Here is a 24,273-nt window from a genome sequence, read left to right as displayed (position 1 = left end):
GGAAATCATTTCTAAAGGAATTCAAACCATCACAAAGACATTTGCAGTTCTTAGGCGTGTCAAAGAGATGAATGAAATGGAGCAAAATTTAATTTCTTCTTTGACTCAAGAAGCAGATAACTTTAAGGAAATCCTTGATGATTGAGATGAAATGGTGAAATTCGATTTGGATACCTTGGTTTCATGTGACATTCTCCTGTCATGTGAAATGTTCTTCAGATTTCAAGGGCTCATTGGTTACAAGGAGGAGACATTAAGGAAGTTGATCACAAAGTTGCAAGCGGCTTTTGGAGATTGTCAAACAATTGAAACAAGTGTTACTTGTGATTTGGAATAGATGGGATGTCATGTTACTAATGAATCTGCTAATCTTATGGCAGCAGATATAGTAAATTCAGAATATACCAACAGGATCAATGCTGATGTAGATTCTAAAGATTTTGGTTCACATACGATGAACAAGTTTGTTTTGTATAAATCCTTGACAAAACACTTGTTAGATACTACGGCAACAAGTTCCAAAGTTGTGCAATCAACATATGAAAATGCAATGAGAGTTGAAGCCATATTGAAGACTATGGAAATTGTTGATCTTCCCACAATGCGTAACATCATTGTCAAATTCAAGACACTGAGAAACAATCTCTAAGATTGTTGTTTTGTTTTTATTTTAGTAGTTGTAAAGAACGCATTACAAGAAAAAGCATAATTACATGTAATGCGAGTTACATGCATGTAAAAGGATGTAATGCGAATTGCATGTAACCCTTTATTTTTTTTTGTAGTTAGACTAGGTCAAAGTTGGTTGAGTTGCTCCCACTTTTTTCTCCACCTTTTTCTCAACTCCCATGCCTCTATAAAAGAGTGCCCCCTCATTGTAAAATCATCATTATCTTTATGCAAGAGAGCTCTGGAGAAATTGTGCCCGCAGAACTTTGTTTGTGTAAGCACTATTTTGAGATAAAGTGAATACAAAAGAGCATTTGAGACTTAACTTTGATTAAGTGAGATTGTTATTTGTGTGAATTGTAAACTTTGTCTATAATTCATCCAAGTTTTTTTTGATTCATGTTATCTTGTGTTATTTGTAATTGTATCTCGTGAATTGAATAGAAAAGAGTTAAGAAGCAATTGAAGCCAGAGCTTTGACCAGGAGCAATTGTGAAAGCGTATAGCTAGAAGCTTTTCCTGTAGCTTATATTTTCTTCTTAATTCGCAAAATAGCTAAGTATTCTTACTTTTAGGAGTCTTTGTGCCCTAATTGTAAATTTTTTTCATATAGAAATATGACTGGACTTAGAGCCAAACTGGTACATTTTTAACTAGCCTTTGAGTTAGTAAAGATTTATCGGTAACACTATTTCCAGCTCTTGATAGAAGTGTAGTTAGAGATTCACCCTGCTCATTACTAACTCCACGAGTAAGTGGATTCTTTCTTGAAAGATAAGAAGAAAGGCTATTGGTAACACCCATTTTATAATATCTCTCGACTTCTTGCTTACCTTGAGTTGATCCAAGGAATGGTGAGAAGGGGAAGCCTCCCCTTTAAGATAGGAGAGACTCTGTCTCACATGCTGTGGCTGGTCATCCTATTTTGCGACTGGATTTTTACCCAAAACTATCGGTTGCAAAATATCCACCCAACAGCTAGCACTTATATCATTGAACGCATAATATTTCAGCTTATTGGTACAAATTTCTGCCTGTGAGTTTGGTGAATAATTATTTGGTTTTCCAATGTCCAGGTTTCTGTTTTCTGGCATTGTGTAATTGAGGTAATTTGGGAAGATTTTCCAACCCAAATTGGACTGCATTTAACAGCGATTGGATTAGCTGTGTGGACCTGCAATTTGGTTTTGATAAGGTGTGGAAAGTTGGCATCTAACCCTTGCAATCACTGCCCAGAAAATGGACCCACTTTGCTGCTGTAAGTGAATGCCATTATCAGGTCTTTTTATTCTCTGTTTGCCAGCGAGTTTGGATGTGGAGTTTCTTGCATACTCGCAACACCACAGGCCATTAAAACTGCTGCAAATCATTCTAGGCTGAGAATCACCAGGTTCTTTAAATTTATGGATTGTAATTACCAGTTAAGCTGAAGCTGTCATTTGAATATCATTAAAAATGTTAGTTTATTCAAGGCTTCAATATATTGCCTTTCCATATTGTGAGTTTGCATGATTTATTTTAGCATTCGATATGTTGTTTGAAAATTCAGAAGAGTCTATTGCAAAGACCAAACAAACAAGTGAAACATAAAATATAAAAAAGAACATCTCTACTTTTATCAGCATAGCCAGTAGAGCCAACTTGAGCTCATTACATAAATCAAAGATCAAGGAATTAACATGAACACAAGAAATGAAATAGGCATCACATGATTCCATGAAATCAATTGCTAAAGGGACACATAAACTTGTTTCTTCAATGAACAAGTAGCATCATCACAAAGGCTGGTAAAGCTACTCAAATCAAACTGACTTGACAGAATTACCAACACGAGGTGAATAATTTCCTAATAAGATTCCGTGGCATAGGCTTTACAGCAACTCACATACGTTTATTCACTACACAAATCATAAAGTCCTGACTTAAATCCATATGATGATTTTTGCAGCAAAAGTCTGCCCTCCACTATCCTCCATTTATATGTTCCTCACACACATTAATGGCTTCCAGCAGTAGCTTCTTGGGCTCAGCTGCACTTTAAAGCAATGGTATCCTCATCCACCCAAAACCCTAAAATTAGCCCAAAATAGGTCTCTTTTTTCCTTGAACCTTTGTTTTCTCCTCAAAGCTGCTTCCCTATATCAAGCAAAGACTAAAACTCATCGCTTTTTGCTTGCAAAAAGCTTTGATTAGGCATGATGATTATTTTTGGTTACCCTAGTTCTAGTTGGACAAGTATCTTTTAAAAATTAAAGAAGTTTGCGATGTATCTGCCATCTAAAATAGTGATTTGGATGTTGGACACAGTTTTATAATGTGCTCACCTCATTTCTCATTGTTCAACTGGTCATGCATGTCAGAAACATGCCATAGCCCTTTGCAACTTTAGGAATTTTTTGCCACTGTAGTCACCATTTTAACCGAATATGCCACTTTAAATGCATGATTTTCTGTTTGTATGTTCCACCTTACTGCTGGTTGAGCATTCTCAAATGCCATCTTTCAGCTTGTTCGATGAAGTATGTGATTTCATAAGTAATGACTAGTTATTGAAAATTTTGGGAGTGGTAATATAATGCCAAAGGGGTGAAATAATCATGCCACAATTTCATCATCTGATTGCCATCCTAGTTGCCATTTGTAAGTGTCTATTCACATAAAAAGCGTTAAATTCCTTTTTAGTGTTTATATACTGCATCTCCGATCTTAAAAATTACAAAAAAAAATCAGAAACCAAGCAAAAATCGGAATCTGTGGTTAGACAGTTGGGGGTCTTTCAGAGCATGGTAATTTTATTTATGCAGAATCTAAAGACTATAGCAAGTTGAATTTCAGGCTTCATCAAAGAAGGATTAAAAATGTAAACATGACTGATACTCAAATAGAGAGTTATTCACTGATCACCAATCAATGTGCTGCTAAAGAGAAATATCCCTAATTGGAAACTCAAAAGTATATTAGCAGTTGACAAATATGGACAGTTTTGGAGAGATGGACAATTATTCAGTCTAGCACTAAATTAGGGCAGCTAATAAAATTATGGACAGCTGAAAAAACGTGCCATTGAACAGACTGAAAAATTCATAATGGCTGAGAGACTGACACAATTCAAATACTTGTTACAAAAACAGTCTATACTAATAATCAGAAACACTACCTAAAGTACAGGAAGGACCAAGTAGTGTAACATTGGAAACAAACTTTTCAGAAATCTAAGGAAGGAGAGAAATAACTAGTAGTAGATTACACGTGACACTGAAAATGCATCCCAAAATATCTCCAGGTAGGAAACTATGACTGCAGTGAATTATTCGTATCAAAAAAATTGAGGTGGTTTTTTTGCATTGGATCACATGCAACTGATGCAATACGAATGATTGTTGGGAATAATCTATTGGCAATTGGGAATAACATTTTAACCTCGGTAGATAAAATTAACGATGCTCCAAGACTCAACACATTGCCAGGCCAAACCAGATCACCATAAACAAAGAAAGGTAAATGCATAGTCATCAGAAAATACAGAAAAATTCCCTCAAATCACAAAAACTTGACAACCTACTTCATGGATGTTAAGCTCACTGCCATTAACAAACAAAAAAATCATTTTTTGATATTTAAATGTTTGTCAATGCCCTAATTTCCCCAACATCCCCAGCCATCTCCAGTAGGGACTATTTTCCCTATATTGGTGGCAGTGGTGGAGAGGTGGCAAGGGGAGATATCCCTAGCATTTCCACATCATCGGGGATGTTTGTGGTGACTAAAAACACTTGACAGTTATCCTCAATGTTATTGCATTAACATGCAGTCCTAAAGTCTGTTTTATGACAGATTATTTAATTGTATTCTCTTTTTCCTGCCATATTTAGTTGATTTCTATTCAAAGTCTTGCATTCTAACCTCTGGTTCTTTCAGATCTTCTAACTATAATTTTCTTAAATTTATTTGAAATGAGATTATTTATGTCAACAATATGTATATGAAAGACTCTGATAATGCTCCAATGCATAGCTTCACAATCACAAACTGAAGACCTTATTTTTTATAAACAAAAATTAAATCTTCTATTATTTATGTGTTTTTTAATGATGCAATAATATGGAATATTTAATTCTAGATGATGAAATACTACGCATTATCTTATTGAATATTTTTTGCCGAAATAAGACTGGATTAACAGTCCAATCATTCTGCCTTTCCAATGAATTAACCTAATTGAATAAATACTTTTAAGGTACCTTCCCTTGATAGTGATATGCATAATATGCATAAAATAGAACGTAAGATATATTCAAACTAAAGATTAAGAAAAATTTTGACTTAATTGTAAAAAATATTATCCCTATTGAGGGATTTCATTGATCATAATGTTTAACAGTAGACACCATAAAGAAATATTTAGGAAAATGAAAAGATTTTCTCAAATTGTGCAATCAGTAGTCGTACGCTTAAGTAGTACTTCCTATGGATAAATTCATAATAAAAAATCCTCTTTCAATACTAAGATAAACATTAAGGAGGCAAAATTTACATTCTGATTCCCAGAAGTTGAAACATTTAAATAAATATAGGCTTCTAATATTTTCAAAAAAAAAACTGGCATTTAGAAAACTTACTATGTATACTGCTGAAAAGAATGCCACTGTTGTTAGAATAAGTGGCCAGAAAAAGAAGAAGAATGTCGCACCAAGTGTCAAAAGTACCTTAGCTCGTGGGATCAATCCCTGTAACAATAGGATATAAAGAATTTTCGTGTAATGAATGCTTATATCTTTTTTAAATGTTGCATTTATGCAGACAAACAAATGCTTGTTCAAATTTCTAGTTTAAATACAAATGTTTTCTTAAAGCGTGACATGAAGACTTTAAAAAGCATAATTTGTGCAAACTTACAAATGGAAAGTTCAAGCATGTGTAAGTGTGTGACTGAAAGCATGTCTGTTTGTATACATATGTGTATGCGTATGACTCATGCATATTCGTATGCATATGCGTATGGATGAATGGATGTGTGTGGATGTGTGCATGTGCGGGTTTATGTAAGTGAGCGTATATATGTTTACATACATAATACATATACATATGTGTGTATGTGAAATGTCTACTATTTTCCAGCGACATTAATCATCAGACTAGAGACAGTCTAATCATGAATTTTGACACAAAATACTGTAATCTAACTTCTGTAAACACTATCTACAATATAACTTTTCCATTGGTTTCATCTCATGGTCCAAGAGAGTGAACTACTTTTCACCTCTTCTGCTATTATATGCAATGGCAACGACATCCAGAGATGATATGCTTGTCCCAAGAAAAAGTATTGGGAAAAGGAACTGCCTTCATCATGTATTTGATGAGATGACATTGTATTATGCTTTGGCAATGTCTTACCATGGATGTTTTTAATGTGTTTTTAAATGTACAGATAAATCGCCTCTAGAACCTAGTCTCTGAATGGCTAGGATATCATCTTCAATAGCTCATAGTCAACTGATTTGCATTAAAGTTGATGTAACGTTCTGCAAAATCTGAGTCTTGAATCAGACTTATAATTCAGTTCTGAGTTTGGCTGAGAATGATCTTCTTAATATTATCAATATTAGGTGTTGTTGAAGGTTTCTCTTGAATGTAGATTCAATGTTCTATTTCCAAACTGATAATATATAATATTGCAGACTCATTGATTGCTGGAAGTGAGATGCTTATAGGAGCAGACTGTTGTGAATAGTGTGTCCTCTAATCTGCATCCACAACCGAATATATACCTTGCTAGAGGGTGTGTTCCTTAAGGCACATAACCCTTCACATGACATTTACTTATACCTCTTCCTAAGTCAGCGATTTCAAGGGACTTAGTTTAGGATTTAACTAACTGAACATTAGTTTAGCCAAACACAAACCAAGACATCCCTAAGAAAGTAGCTGGCACCTATAGGATAAGCAAGTATAAATATTAGATGCCAATCTTAAGATATATCAACACTAAGAGAGGTACGGTCTGTACTGTCAGACCTGTAGGATTATATAGGTTAGAATCTTATCAGTTGATGTGTAAACGGTAAAATTTTATGTCTAAGAGCTTTCATGTCAAGGTAAATAATTATCTAGTATCTTGTATGGTGGCTTAAAGGATCAATATCAAATCATACATGTGTGTATGAATGCCGCATTAATGATTATAGTAGATAGTCAACTGTTTATTACCCTAACTAAACATTTAAAATAACAAACAGCCAACAAGGGATGAAGGAGAAAAGTGCCAACTTTCAAGGTATTTAGTAAATCTCATAGATTTGAAGGACTGGTAAATGTCAACACATGTCAAATTTGGAAGACAGACAATATTTGGGATACTAATAAAAAATAAATGAAGATCACATTCAAGCATAGGAACAATTACATACAAACAAGATGGCCATTTAGATACAATAAGTTTGAACTTTGCCTCTTTAGGCTTGAAAATGAGAAAGTTTCAGGGATGCAATGTTAGCGAGAAGTTACAAAGAGAGGCAAGAAATAAGATAGCTAATCAAAGGAAATAATTGTAGGAGTGCGCCAACACAAGTGCTAAATCTAGGAGTGTGGTGGTGAGCTATAAAAGCAGCATGAAAGAAGAATGTTACAACGTTGTAGAGCATGGAGGAATTATGAAGCAGTTCAATAACAAGGCATAAAAGTAATGAACATCATATATCTATCCATACAGAATGTCGAAGCATTTGTAGAGAGACTTGTAGCCCTAATAAATAATCTAAAAAGCAATATTTTAAATAACATCTGAACCTAATATCATTTCAAATCAGTATTCCATTACGAGGTTTCTTAACTTGTAATGTGAAGTGTGTCTTGTCATTTTGTGCTTCTATGTGCATGTACTTTCCCACTTGTTGTGCCATCTAAGGGGGAAAGGCACTTATATTGTACACAAATGGGTTAAGAAAGGAATTTTATCTAAAGTTCTCATACTTATGACAACCATCTGCCGCTGGAGAGATGTGTAGATCTTATGTAGCTATTGGAGAGATATTGTCATGATCCCTAATTAACATATCTACAATACAAATATTTTTCTTTATACATATATAATTTATTTAAGTATTGTTAATTCCTTAAATTATGTCAAGAGTAATAATATTAATATTAATCAAATCAATAGTATTTCATTAAAAATCCAACAGTATTACTAATATTACATATTAGTAATTAATCCAACCTATAATTAAATATTAATCTTTGTATTTATACAAACAATTAATAATATAGTAGAAAGATTCAAACTGAAGACATAAATATTCAAACCATATATTAGTAAAAGACAAAATGATTAGACAGCAATTTAGAAACAAGTAAAATATGCCAGCATGACAACCAAGAGGATAAAGACTAGAGCTGGTCAACCATGGGTTACGGAATCAAGGAAATTACGTCTGCAACCAAGAATTAGAAACCAAAGTGGCATCTACAGCTAACCAGGGTTACACGACATGTCCTCAGTTTAGATTCAAACAAGTGGTGAAAGGAAGGTATAAATATCAAATAACATCAAGAAAACCATGATAATAAGTGTTTAAAACTAGAGGAGTTATCAGAACTTTGAACTGTTTTAGAAGGAATCTGGGAAAAGGGAATAAGGAGAGGACCTGTTTTTTAGCATGTGGGTATCACCAACAAATACAAAGAACGGAGTAGCATCAGGGGGAAAGAAAACAAGTTATTATACCAACCAGCATATTGATTTATTAGAGAAGAATTGAACATTACATCTACAGATTAATATATGTAATTCTTTACAACAGAGATTGTTAACATTGGGAGAATTATACATGAAACAATCTTAAGTATTATATAGATTGATTTGGCAACATGATCCAATTACTTGCATATCGTTTATTTATCCATCAAACACAATATTATCCTACTTCTTATTAAGGGGAGTAAGCCAATGGAATTCAAGTAATTGTCTTAAGTCCTAAATTAACAAAGGGAGGACATTACAGATATGTAAGTGGTTATGAACGCAGATTGCCCACCTAATCATCCTAGTGATTGCTAGCAAAAGGATCTAGAGGCTCTAAGTGCCTTACACAAGTGAACAAAAATAATAAAGTTGTTTTGAGACCCTTGCACAAGGGAAAGGAAACTAGGGCTAGTGCCCTAAAGAGTTGAAAGTACTGAGGGATCTTTGTGTAAAGAACTGAGGGATCTTCATGTCACCTATCGTTCTGAGTGCCTAGCCTTGTGTAAGTAAAAGCAAATAGGAACCGCAGTTCATAGACCCAGGTGAAAGTGGTCGGAAATATGGTTGAATGCATAAGTTAAAGGAAATAACATCCTAATTGCCTATGTGCAGATGAAAAGAAGCAGTCGAAAGGAACCAATGCAGTATTGTAAGTGCCTTGTGCATGAAGCTATGAATCTGAGGGTTTTTTAGGATGAAAGGATTGAGGTGCATCCCTAAGGGCCCCAATAATGATTAAAGAAGTGCCACAAGAAATACCATCTCATTATCTCCCTCAACATAGAACCTCGTTAGAGGATAATAAATTGTGTTATATGTTTATCCTTGGAGAGATATGTCCGATGTATTTTAGATGCAAGTTATTTGTACAATATATGTTGTGAACAATCCCTATGATGCTTGTGTGATCTATATATGTACATGAATTATACCCATGGCTCAAGAATTGGCTAATGTATCAGACAGGAACCTTTGGTGCTTGTGATGCCATACTAATCCAGTCTAATATCCTCGACACACCAAGCATAAAGCTTGAAATGTTTACTTATTGGACTGAACAAAGGGAAATGTTTATATCCTGCACAGATGACTGTGCCAGGACCATTTAGGGTATTTAGCAAGTATTGTGGTCCTTGAATAAGGCAAGTACCCAGAGACTTTTATGTGGATGTGAGCTATGACTTGAGGACAATATTGAGATTATGTTGTGCTTGCCATGATTACATGTTATATATGAGAAAATAATGCGAAGGGAAATTCATTAGATGCATCAGTCATTAATCTAATTTATGCTGGGAATGAGATTAAGTCTGTGTATTTTTTATGTATGCACAATTGTCGATGCAGCGCATATGTTATTAAGAATTCTGTAAATAAGTTGTGTATTGTGGAATGCAGAATGCACATCTGGCATTGTCCTGATTGAAAAGATTTAAGTGTTGCATTTATAAAATGCAACATGTGTGCATTGACTAATATACACTCATCTGACAAAATATGTATGCTGAGTCCTGTGAATGTAAAGTTGTAGGAATGGCAAAGAATGTTAATGTGTGCATTGTGCTCAACATGAAAAGAAACATACATTATAAGAAACTACTGAAAATATTTTATTTATAAATTACATGTGTTAAAAACAATAAAAGTGAAAATCTGATATTTATTCTTATTGTTTTCTAGTAGGTACAAGAATGGATATGTTAAAATAAAATTAAAGAGCACCTTGTCTTATGCATTAGTCAGAATATTTATGAGTTGTGCATCAGTGTTCTAGTGATGTCCAATTCCAAGCACAATGCAGATAGTTATATCAGCACAGGCACATTGAAATTGGGATGCAGCCATATGGTTGTCGGTCCTATTACAAGTTTTCTTTGGTTATGCAAATCCTATCCACAGGAAATGTAATGTCCCCTTTTGGGACATTAGGAACTCCAAAGTTAAATCACTAAAATATTAAAATTGGCTTTTGAGAGCTTAATGTTAATTTTTAAAAGAGGTCAATTTAATATATTAAAGTGAGCTGAAAGGTGACACAGAAAAAGCGGAACAAGACAAAAAGACAGCAGGGAGTAGTTGAAGGGTCACAGCTTTGAGCATTAAAAGAAGGGAGGCTGCATTAATTTGGACAAGCTTTATGATTCCAGTTTTAGTTTCTCTCTTGCAGAGCTATTTAAAAGCTTCAGCTTTCATCCAGCCTGAGGACGGCAACCCTTGTGCCAGTAGACAGTGAACGCAACCCCATTGTCTGTGGAAACATCACCACCAGGTCTCTCACGTGTGCTTACAGAATCTTTCTCAGTTTTCCAATTTGACTGTAAATCTGTGTTTAAGATTGGAATTTTTGATAGTTGGTTATTGTATTGCTGATGTATAATGCAATAAAGTTTTCTAAAGAGTTTATATGAGTTTTTTTGCTCATGCCATTATAATTATTGAATATCATAAGACAATAGAAACTTCTGAGGTTTTCGACATACATTTGTTGTTTAATTGCTACTCACGTTTGAAAGTTTATTGCATAAGTGATCTGATTGTATTCTAAATCATATTTTTGAGATAAGTTTGGGAAATATCAATCTGGGATATTACAGTGATATCAGAGCGGTGTATCCTGCCAGCCTGTGAGGTCAAGAAATAGAAATATTTTATCTAGTTTGATAAGATATTAATTTTCTGAACAGCTAGACCTGCAAAGACAAATTTGTAGCTTGTTCAAGATTGGATGAAAATGACAGAATTTTCTTAATATGCATTGGAGTAAATATGGACATAGAACCAGTAGAAAACATTAGAGAATCAGGGAAAATAGTTGACAGTGCATGTTGATTTCCTTGGTCATGAAAAGATAATGGATGGGGCAATATTTTGAAGGCTTTGAATGTTTTGCCAAACTGGGACAGAAGTATATAATCTGTTTGAGACTTTGATTGATTATTTAGTCAGACCTTCATTTTTTGAATGTGATATATTGTGATTTGGAGACCTTAAATATTTTTCTGCTCAGCTAATGAATATCGATTTGTGGGTCCTGTTCGCTGTCTTGTGGCATCTGAGTATAGTCGGGGGACATATTGTCATTGAATATCGAAATCCTCCACAGTATTGGTAAAGTTTGTGGTTTATAAAAGTCTCCATTATTAATACAATTTTCTGATTGGTCAGCTTTCCTTAGAGACTCGGCACTAACTGAGTTGAAAGATTTTGAAATTTGCTTTTCATAGGTTCCTTTGATTAATTTTGGTGGACCCATAAGATTGTTGTGATTAAATTTTGGGGCTTCTTTAAAGTTTGGAAGTTAAATATTTTCCTAATATCAAATCGCAGTTGGAGTTATAGTCCACTTTTGATGGATATCGGGCCTTCATTTTTTGAACTATAATATATGGTCTCGAGCGCTTGGGCAATTAATTTTTCTTTGTGAATGAATACTACTAATAGAGCCGTGTGCCAACAGTGTAATCGTATTTGGCTGAGTATTGTTCTTTTTCCATTGCCACAAACAAGAATTTCAGTCTACTAAATTTAGGAAATATCTAAAACAGGCAATGGTGTTCATTTGCATGCCATGTAGCAATGCGAATATAACTCAAATTAAGATTCAATGCAATCAAGAGAATGAGCGTCCGAGGGTATAGATTTAAATGTTATAAAAGTTATGAACCGTTTCCTGTTCAGGAGACAAATTGGAATCATTTTGTGATGCATGTGCAAAAGTACTAGGCAGAAGAACAGAATACTGCTAACTATTCTTAATCATTCCCTGAAGGGTATACGAAGAGAATAACGTTTTCTCTACATAGTCACTGTCGTAACAAAAGTCATCCAGTCAAGTTTTGAAGAACATACATAGGAAACTGTCAAACACAGAGGATGAGACAGGAGAAATTGCAGGAGTTATCTGCGGCTTGAGTGGTGTAATTAATAACGTCTGTTATATAAGTTGGGCGCTTCATATTTGAGAAAGATTCTATATCATGAAATACTGATGGAGGCAGATTAATATTGCAGCATTACCAGAGCACAACTTCATATTCTAGTGGCAATTCATTGGCAGACACCAATAACAAATTAGGTGGCAAAACGTTAATTTTGAACATAACGTTTGGTGATTTAAATATTTCTTTATCATATATTTTATCAGGCAATGCTATTATTTGAATGTCCAGATATTTAATATTCAGGAACATTGGCCATATATTTTATTTGAACATTTAAAAGGCAAATGTTTCGGAAATTATGTGTTTCTGCAATACAGGGTCACAGGCTTTGTGTAATTCTTCAGGAGAGAATATTTATAAATTTGGGCTTTCTCATTGGCATTACAACATGGCTATTTCTGGGAACTGAACTATTACACTAGGTAGGTCAAGAACTCTGGCATGGATCTCATTAAAGACGCTAAGCACAATTTCGGAGTTCTTAATTTGTCCCTTAATTCATATAACGTACGTATATTGAAGGCAGAAGAATCCACAAACAGAATCTAACAATTGAAATGGTTTCTATTATTGCCACATGTGGAGTTTAAGTCTTCTATCAACTACATTTGTGTGCTGGGGAAATTTTTGAGAGGAATTTGGAGGTTGTTAGAATGCAGAAGGCATTACAGGTGTGATTTGATTTTTGTTCCCATTTGCCAAATGTATTTAAGTTGAGGCCTGATTTCTATTGGAGGTGGTAAACATTAAGCTATGTATCACAATGTGTCGTCTACTCTTGGGAATTTTTAGGAGAACCTTTGCTCTTGCAGGCTGGACCCTTTCATAAAAACCTTTTCCAATTATCAACTTACATGCCGCATTATTTAGACCGCTGAGAATATGAGTTTGAGCTTCAACTGTCAAAGGTTCTAATATTGGAGTTTCCTAGATAGAAAGTATGAACACTGCGTTTGGTGAGAGTGTGGTTTGTTTACTTTACTGTTTGCATCTGCCAAGGACCAGTCAGTGATTAATGTAAGACCTCCTGAGGGATTATTTTCTGATCAGTAAGCTGAACTGTTCTTGATTCTGTAAATTTGTGTGCATCCAATCATACTGGGTCTGCAAACACGTATTTTCCCTTATGTGTACTCAAATAACATTCTGAAACAGATCTGCAAGTTTTGGAAGATTGGGTACTAAGCGTTCATATTTGAGCAAATATTGTGGTATCCAACAATACAATAAATCTTGTAAGATGTGTTTCTCTCAATATAAGCTATTGCATTGCTTTACCAAGACAATACCCCTCTAATATATAAATTGTGAACTGTTCAATGAATTTCCTATGAGAAAAGGCAGTAGTCAAGGGTGCAAACTTTAGTGGCATCAGATTTGCAAATTTTAAAAATGACATCAGTAAATAATTTGGCCAAAGTGCTTTTTGAGGTAGGTAACAAGCTAGTTCTGGTATCACAAACAAGGGAAAAGGATCTCATCACCCTGTTTCAACTGGAAGGATGTTTGACGATTGTTGAGAAATCGCTCGCAAAATTATTGCAGACTGCTCTTGTCCCTACAGTGACTGAGTTGAAATGACTCATGTGGCTGAAGCATTCAGATGGCGAGATTAAACTGTTCGTTACTTCTTGTTTGATGGAGATTACAAGAATTTCAGCACCTCAAGAACCTTACAAAGAAGACACGATGAAGGAGGTACTTGAGTTAATCATTGATAGTTTTCAAAACCTTGGGACATCAGCACTTGTCATTTCTCAAGAAGGGTGTCATACTAAAAGCATTTGCAGAAATCGGATTATGCAATCTTATGCTTGACATGGGATTGTATGATTTAAAACATACCATGTTTCAAAATCTATTAGGCACAATCAAGGAAGAACACAATGCAAATAATATTGCAGCCATAAAAAACATTCTGTTTATGACAGTTAATGAGAGTGGTGCTCCTTTCCAGCCACTTCTACAAATGTTGTTAGCAATTCCAAACAGGGAACAAAGAGTTTCCAAAGCCGCTCGCAAGTTGGTTAACAAGGTGCTCAAACAATGTGAGCCAAAATTTGAGAAGTATAAACAACAACGGGTTAAAGAAGAACTAAGAGCAAGGGAATTACAGGTTGCAGAATCTCAGAAAATGAGCAAGAACCAAATGAAGAAACAGCAGATTTGCTTTACTTGCAAGCATATCTGATCACTTGATCACGCTTGTGAGGAAAACAAGGAAGAAGAGTCAGCTCAATAAGTACAAATCAGCATTGACGAAGTTGAGGACTCATTAGTCCAACTTCAACATGATGAAGATCATGAGAGGGACTTCACTATGGAGGATGGTAAGTATTGTTCTAGCATCTTATTTGGTGAATTGGACGTGGTTATTGACAAGCATTTTCATAAAAATGTCTATCTACATGATGTATCTAAAAATGAAAAAGTATCTCTCTGTGAGGATGGACTATTTGAAAACAATGGCATAATAGTTAAAGAGACAATACAATGAAGATAGAAGGAAATTCTGAAAATGGTGCAACTGAAAATGAATCTAGTGTTCAAAATCTAGAGAAAGATGATGTTACTATAGGGGCTTATTTGAAGGACCAATCAGAGATTCCATTTCAGGTTGATGATTTTGGAGCATATAATTTGGAGGATAAGCTGAAAGTATCAAATGATATGGTCATTGCAGCCTTAGTGCATTTTGACAATGCTGATGTTTGGTAGCTTCAATGGGATAAAACTATGGCTATATATAATTATATATGAGATATAATTACATATGAGATATAAGTTTATTATGTGAAAGAAATTAATATAATAATGATATATATATATATATATATATATATATATATATATATATATATATATATATATATATATATATATATATATATATATATATATATATATATATTTGTTATTATATTAATTATCAAATTAATGAATAGACATGTCCCTTCATGGGACATGTCTCTTCTTAGCCTTTTCTCATTATAAATAAGAGATCGCATGTAATGACCCGTACCAGTAGGCCACTAAACAAACCCTAAATTTAATACACTACTAAAATATATTGCTGAAATAAAAGAAATAGCAGTGCCAATGTATTCATTCAATGAAAATCAAATGTTTTTACAAATGATAATTTCAGCACCAAAACATTATGACATAGCACATTACAAAGAAACCCTAACTGGCTGTATACAATTGAGAACTTGTTGCAACTACAGATTGAAATAAAGAACCTGGATTGATCAAATGGTGGAGACTGAATGCTGTAGATGATAAGGTGAAAGTGCAACTCCACTAGAAACTCCAAATCAGCAATTAAGCACAAATGAAAGGACTGAAATATCCTTCCCACAGCTGCAATAATTCAGGTGATCTCTCACACCCTCAAAATTGCGTACCAATTGAGAGTTTTCATTCTCAATGGCCAATTGTGACTATTTGCAGAAACCCTAGGCTCCACAATGCACATAAGCAAAAATCAATAATAAATCTCGATGATAGACAATGAGCCCTCAATGCCTATTTATTCTTTTTTCCTTGATAGGTCGGCCTCCCTTTTTAATTTTTCTCCACTTCTTCCAGCAACCTCTAGAAGCTTTTTTTTATTATTATTTAATTTATAAAGTTACCTTGTAATATATATTTTTTAATTGATAACTTTATAATTAATTCCTCAAAAAATAAATGGGACATTACAAGTCCGCCCCTCCTAAAATTGCTTGGCCTCAAGCAATCTTAATGCTGGATGCTGCAAAATCACTTCTCCCTCCCAAGTAGCATCTTCAATAGGTAAATCTTTCCACTTAACTAGATACTCTCTAATTACTCTCCTGCGAAGCTGCTTCTCTTTACTATCCAGAATAAATTCTGGCACTAAGATCAATTTCCCCTCACCATCCAAGGGAGGTAATACTGCAGAAGGCATCACATTCTGACGCAACGCCTTTTTGATGCGTAATACATAAAACACATTGTGCACTCGACTATCTGTGGGAAGCTCCAACTCATAAGCCACCTCACCAACTCGTTTGATGATCTTGAATGGTCCATAATAGCTTGGCTTGAGTTTCTCTATACCCCTCTTCTTGAGAGTGGACTGCTTATATGGTTGCAACATGAGGTAAACCATATCATTTACCTCAAAACTACGCTCAATCCTCTTCTTGTCTGCATATTGTTTTTCCTGGTTCTGAGCTCTAGCAATGTTGTCTCTGAGAGTAGCAACTATATCCTTACTTTCCTGTAATAGTTCACCTGCACAGGGTACTCAACTGTCTCCCAACAACAAATCTAAGAAACTAGGTGCCTCATAACCGTAAAGTGCCATGAAGGGTGTCATTTGTATAGTCATATGATATGTAGTATTGTAACAATACTCACAGAGATATATCCATCTGACCCAAGCTCGCTGTTGATCTGCCACATAATTCCTCAAATACCCTTCCACCCATTTGTTTACAATCTCTGTTTGACCATCAGTCTGTGGGTGATAACTGGTACTAGGTGTAAGCTCAGTGCCAGACAACCGAAATATCTCCTGCCAAAAGTGACTCATGAAGCGGCTGTCCCTGTCACTCACAATGCTCCGAGGTAAGTCGTGTAATCTAAAAATCTCCCTAAAGAAGACCTCTACCACCTGAGTTGCTGAGTATGTAGTAGCGATAGGGAAGAAGTGAGCATATTTTGTCAGCCTATCCACCACCACATAGATACAATCACACCCCAGGGCCCTAGGCAAGCTCGTAATAAAATCCATAGAGATGCACTCCCACTTCCTGTCAAGAATAGGAAGTGGTTGTAGGAGCCCTGTTGGATAAGTGTGCTCTTGTTTGTTCTGCTGGCAAACATGACACTCACGCACATACTACAAAACATCAGCCTTAAGTGCCTTCCAAGTGAATCATTCCCGTACTAACCTGTAAGTCTTGAAATACCCAGGATGGCCTGCTGTAAGTGAATTATGGAATGCTCTCAAAATCAACTGCTTCACTTTCGATCCTGGGACTAAGTAAATTATGTTCTTGTAAATGATCAAATCATCTATGAGAGTGTATCTGGTGTCGATTGTTGTTCCCTCCATTATAGCAGAGGCCCACGTGTCTTTGGCATATTCTGCTACAATCAAGTGTCGCCAATCTTCTGATATCCGAATCATAGAAGTGAGGTGTGGCCTACGGGATAAAGCATCTGCAACAATATTTTGTGTCCCCTTAACATATGTGATATCAAAATCATATGCCTGTAACTTACTCACCCACTTCTACTGACGATCATTTAGGTCCCGCTGTCCCAAAAAGTGCCTCAAACTATTATGATCAGTTTTAATACAAAATTTGCTGCCCACAAGATACTGTTTGAATTTGGCCAAGGCATGCATGATGGCCAACATCTCCTTATCATATATGCTGAATGATCTCTCAGCCCCTCTGAGTTTCCTACTCTCATAAGCTATAGGATGCTTGTCCTGCATGAGTACAGCACCAACTCCCTCTCCACAAGCATCATATTGAAGCTCAAATGGCTTCGTGAAATCAGGCAATGCTAATACTGGGCATGTAGTCATTATTTCCTTGAACCGCATAAAACACTCCTGTGCCTCCCGAGTCCACACAAATGCCCCTTTTTTCAGCAAATCTGTCATGGGCACTACATGTCGTGAGTAGCCACTAACAAACCTGCGATAGAATCCACATAGACCAAGAAACCCTCTTAACTGTGTAAGGTTCTCTGGTGGTGGCCAATCAACAATAGCACGGATCTTTTCAGGATCCATTCGCACTCCTTCCGCACTAATGATGTGTCCAAGATACAACAATTCTGTCATCCCCAAATCACATTTGGACTCCTTGGCATACAAGGACTCGCTTTGTAAAATGCTTAATACTGTCTCCAAGTGCTCTAAATGTTCCTGCCATGTCCTGCTATAGATCAAAATATCATCAAAGAACACTAGCACAAATTTCCTCAACTAATGGTGGAAGACCTTGTTCATAGTGGACTGAAAAGTGGCAGGTGCATTAGTCAAATCAAAAGGCATGACTACAAACTCAAAATGACCGTAATGACATCTAAAAGCAGTTTTTTCAATATCCTGCTCTCGAACTCTGATCTGGTGATAACCTGATCTCAAATCAATTTTTGTGAAATAACAAGCCCCATGCAATTCGTCTATTAGCTCATCAATGTGTGGTATGGGATACTTGTTCTTTATAGTTCTCTTATTCAACACCCTATAATCAATACACATTCGTAGAGTTCCATCCTTCTTTTTTACCAAAACAACAGAAGATGCAAAAGGTAACTTACTTGGTCTGATGTGTCCCATTGCTAGCAACTCGTTGATGGTCCTCTCGATCTCATCTTTGAGTCGTTTTGGGTGCCGGTATGGTGTGATCATGACAGGCTGAGCACCTTCCTCCAACTCGATAATGTGCTCAATACCTCTGTCTGGTGGCCTGCCTAGTGGAATCTCACTGAATACCTTCCCATACTTGATTCTCAATTTTTGAATATTTGGATGATATTCACTCTTATGTTGCTCCCCTTGGGTAGGCATCAAGGCACATATTGCTGCCCACTCTATATTATTATGCCTAGCTAATCTCTCCAACTGCCTAAATGAGATAGTCCTAACATCACCATTACGGATAGCCTTCAACACATGAGTCCTACCATCCACCACGAATCGTATCTCCATATCCTCCAATATTAGGGTAACCTCCTTCAAAGAATGTAGCCATTGCATCCCAAGTACTATGTCCATGTCACCCATGTTGACCACATGATAGTCCGCCTTAAACTCATAGTTGTTTAGGCGCAAAGGTAGATCTCGCACCATCCTATCACAACGAAGAGTATATCCATCAGCTACCTTAACTCTTAGTCCCTCAAACTCCTCAGTAATGAGTCCACGCCTCTCCACAAATCGTGCATCAATGAAATTATGCGTGGCACCTGTATTCAACAGAGTAATAATCTTTTGTCCTGCCAAGACTCCTCAAAATCTGAAAGATCCCTCTCTTTGAATACTAGACAGACGTGCCTCCTGTAAATGTATCTCTGGAGCCTCTTTTTTCTCAACACTATCTACCTCTTGTTCACCCTCTACCTCATCAGGATCCTCATCATGGTGCTCTAAGATGTCTGAATCTGAACCTTCATAATAAGCCCACATCACCCGGTTAGCCTTCCCCTTAGGCTTCATAGGACAATCATGACCAAACTCATAGGGACCTTTGCAAAAGAAGCATAGCTTCTTCCTACGCAAGTCATTAAGTGTTTCCTTATCCCAAGGTGCAGCTAGCTTGTCTTTTGAGTCACTAACCTTCTCTTTACCCTTGCTGAATTCCCCTTTGTTATCTCTAAATGATGAAGAACCTTTTGAACTAAACCGGTTTGCTGGAGCTGCAAGTTCCATACTGCGGGCTTTCTTCATGGCTTCCTGTAATGTAGGAGGATCAAAGGCCTTTACCCACCCCTTGAGTGGTTCAGTTAATCCCCCTGTGAATAAAATGACTAGCCTCCTTTCTGAAATGTCAAGCACCATCACTGCAAGCTTCTGGAAGTCATTGATAAATTGTTCTAAGCCTCCTGACTGTCTCAACTGGGCTAACTCCCGGAAATAAACTTCAAGATTTTTTTTATCAAACCTTTCTATCAATCTATCCACAAACTCCTAATAAGTGGTTACCTGATTGTGTTGCAATGTGATCATGCCATGTGTCCACCAATCATGTGCTGCCCCATCTAAGTGTAAAGTGGCATACTTGAGTGCTTCAATTTCCGTCATAGTCTTCAGAGATAGGAAAGTATCCACCTTATGAATCCAAGCACGAGCAGTCATTTTTCCACTGCCATCAAATGTGGGTAATACCAACTTGTTGGTGACCTGTTGCAACTCACTATGTTTATCTACTTGCTTCTGCCTGGCAGCTCTATAGTTCAGGTACCTGTCAAATGTCCATCCATCTTGTACATATTCTGGTAATGAATCCCACTCATTCCTCGCTTGTCAGAGTTCATCTACAATATTTGTTACCATAGCATCAGGTGTGCGTGCTGGAGTTTCTTCTCTAAATGTAGGACGTGTGGGTCTATCAGCTGTTCCAGACCGTGTCCTATGTTGTGATCCTGCTATGCTTCTATCATCCTAATCATGATTATTTCTCCTATTTTCCCCAATCAAATGTTGCATCATAACCATCATTGCCTGTGTACTTGCCTCTATTGACTGTAGAAGCCTCTCCTGTTGCTGTAAAGTCTCATCATTTCGCACACTTCTGGATGGACTTTGAGAATGTCTCTCAGCCATATTCTTAGTTATGCTGGTTCTTTTGTAAACTAAATTAAATGGTGGCTAGGTAACCCTATCAAGCTGGCAGGAAACCGCTCTGATACCACTGTAATGACCCGTACCAGTAGGCCACTAAACAAACCCTAAATTTAATACACTACTAAAATATATTGCTGAAATAAAAGAAATAGCAGTGCCAATGTATTCATTCAATGAAAATCAAATGTTTTTATAAATGATATGGCAAATTTCAGCACCAAAACATTATGACATAGCACATTACAAAGAAACCCTAACTGGCTATATACAATTGAGAACTTGTTGCAACTACAGATTAATATAAAGAACCTGGATTGATCAAATGGTGGAGACTGAATGCTGTAGATGATATAGTGAAAGTGCAACTCCACTGGAAACTCCAAATCAGCAATTAAGCACAAATGAAAGGACTGAAATATCCTTCCCACAGCTGCAATAATTCAAGTGATCTCTCACACCCTCAAAATTATGTACCATTTAAGAGTTTTCGTTCTCAATGGCCAATTGTGACTATTTGCAAAAACCCTAGGCTCCACAACACACATAAGCAAAAATCAATAATAAATCTCGATGATAGACAATGAGCCCTCAATGCCTATTTATTCTTTTTTCCTTGATAGGTCGGCCTCCCTTTTTAATTTTTCTCCGCTTCTTCCAGCAACCTCTAGAAGCTTCTTTTTTTTTTTTTTTTTATAAAGTTACATTGTAATATATATATTTTAATTGATAACTTCATAATTAATTCCTCCAAAAATAAATGGGACATTACATTGCAGGCATTTGGAACACACATACCACATACATGGCGGTGCTTAGTACATTTGCAACGATTCTCGGAAAACCAACATAGTATCAGAACAAGGTTGCAAATGTAAGAAAAGCCATCAAAGACATGAAAGAAAGATTGTGTACCTATACAATAGATGGGTTCCAAATGCATGAAGAGATACCTGAGAACAGAAGTTTAATTCAACAATGACACAAAAGAGGACATATAATATCCTCTGCAAAAAAGCATTGAAATATTATTCACCGAAGAAGAGTAAAGATAATAACAGTTAAGAAGCCAAGACCGATTCTATAGAATCTAAAAGATATTGTGAAAATTTGATGAGCCTACCACCAACAGGCTTGAAGGGATTTGTCGTACCAATAGTTGTTTGTATTTGTCTCTGATATAACCAGACAAACATTGGAACACAAATGCTCTAAAAACTACGAGCCCCACAAAATGGACCAGGGGATAACAAAATAGATATTAAGAAGGCCCCGTCAGCATTAGAACGATTACATATGTGTTCTTAGAGAAGTAGTGAGCGCTAGTAGAGGTGTTAATTCATACCATGGGACAAGACTTTAGACCCCACCAATCTCTTCGTACTTTGGCCATCAAACCACAAGTGATTGAAGAGGACAAATACGTAGGGAAAGACTTATTGCAAACTGAAATAAATGTAGAAAATAAAATATGGAGGGCATTTTATAAACAATGGGCACCCACATCATAGGAAAGACTTAGGAATCGAATGGGAGATTTCATATAGAATAAGGAATACCTTTAAATGAGGTAGACAATGGGAATATAGGGCATTGAATGTCAATTGCAGACTTGGCATTAAATATCGACTATAAAATGCATGGACATGGCGTCGGATGATTAGAGCATATACAAATGGTGATACCAAATTGGTTCGACCCTTTATTGCAGGCATAGGAGGATATATTTACGTTACCATCGAGGGCGGAAAACCAGGCATAAATTTTGTATTTACAATTAGGAGGTGCATCTGGATATCACCAAGTGGACGTATGACCGGACCTCAATCTTTGCAAACCCGCCACCCCAACAACATTGACTTTATAAATGCATTTGTATTGTGATGTAAGTTACTAAAGCTCATTTTCCACGTAGGAAGGAGGACCTACCAAGAATCGAAGTCAAATAAATGTTTAAAGGGCTCTCCTTCGTCAGCAATGAGTTGGGCTTCATAGTAAGAGTGATATGTTATCTGCATCGACTAACAAAGACCAATCAAAGGACACTTCGAAAGTATATATGGAAACATTAAATCAATATTAGAGTGGGGGCATCATTATTGAATATTTCATACAACGGACAAAACAAATTTGAAGCTTCATAAGGAGTCTAAATAACCACGAAGATATCGATGTTGGAGAAGTCCAAAGGCGAGGACCCACTATTGATATCAAATAGAAGGAATAAAGGCAAAGTTCACCTAGCATGATATAAGAGGTAAGGTTAAGAATTTATTTCATTTTTATGAATTTATGGTAAAAATCACATGGAAGGATATAAGAGGTAAGTTTATGAATTTATTTCTTTTTATATCAATTTATGTTATAGAGACTTTTACATATATAAATATAATTTATTCATTTATATATAGAGATGTAAATGTTAATATATATGTGTGTGTGTGTGTGTGTGTGGTGAATTACATATGTATATAAAGTAAATATATTTTCTAAACAATTTCTTATGAATATAAGTGATTATAGATTGGGAAATCAGTCACCATAGAAAATAATGTGTTTAAATATAGATATATACTTGGAAGATTGAAGAAATATATATGCATATATGTTCAAAGTATATATTTAAATTAGATTTTTTATCTATATTTTATTGGAATGGTCTTTATATTATTTTAATAGTCTATTAGTCTCTTATTATGTTAATATGTAATATAGGAGCTATTTTTCCCGAGAATGTTCTTATAGGAACAGGAGGGAGATTGACATTCAAAGGGAGCTTGAAATTTCATTAGAAGGCAACCTTGAAAGAGAGGGAGCAAATAGAGGATATGATTCAGTCAACCTACGGTGATCTCGGTTATATTGATTCAAAGAGAGTAAACCATGTTGAGATGGATTCTCTAGTGATCAATAAATTGTAGTGGTCAAGAGGATTGTGATTGATGAATATACCTCGTGATTGTGATTTCAATGGGCCTACCCTCTGTGTACATAATGAGGAAGCTTCCAAATGATTTCACTTGTATTTGCAAAAGTTATTGAAAGGTGATGATCTTACAATAACTTAATTTTCTATTATGATGGATATCTTACGATGTCTATGCAGATCATGATAGATTATACCATGCATGGTGGATGTTTATATGGTAAGCATTATGAGAATGTGTGTGCACATACCTTATAAACATTTTTTGAGTATATGGTGAATGTTATGCAAATTGTTGTTCTAGAGGCCATTACACAGAGTAAGTGATGAATATCATACGACTTGATGTTTTGAAGGCCATTACTCACAGTACTTGGTGAATATCATGCATCTCATTCTGGAGGCCATTACTCAAAGATTATTTGGTGAAGATCATATGTTGATATTCTGGAGACCAATACTCAATTGTGATATCAAAATGGTGAATATCATATGTTGATGTTATCGTAGACCATTACCTTATTGAGTACATGGTGAATATCAAGTGTTGATATTCTAGAGACCATTACTTAGAGTATTTGGTGAATATCATATTTTGATATTCTGAAGGCCAGTACTCATGATATCAAATGTGATATCAAAATAGTATAAATCT

At 35.7% G+C, this 24,273-nt stretch overlaps 1 protein-coding gene across 4 annotated transcripts in view; it reads right to left on the bottom strand.

The window, feature by feature from the left end:
* Positions 1-24,273, bottom strand: part of LOC149551909 (tubulin alpha-6 chain) — a 113,722-nt gene that overhangs the window by 31,015 nt on the left and 58,434 nt on the right. For all 4 annotated transcript variants that reach the window (XM_089787408.1, XM_089787410.1, XM_089787407.1 and 1 more), the window contains exon 3: positions 5,289-5,396. In XM_089787408.1, the coding sequence (XP_089643534.1) occupies positions 5,289-5,396 (108 nt within the window). The remainder of the gene's footprint in view (positions 1-5,288; positions 5,397-24,273) is intronic.

The sequence above is a fragment of the Cupressus sempervirens genome, chromosome 6, assembly GCF_028749045.1.
Source record: "Cupressus sempervirens isolate cs-2001-9-10 chromosome 6, ASM2874904v1, whole genome shotgun sequence".
NCBI lineage: Eukaryota > Viridiplantae > Streptophyta > Pinopsida > Cupressales > Cupressaceae > Cupressus > Cupressus sempervirens.
This window is presented reverse-complemented; position numbering and strand designations above follow the sequence as displayed.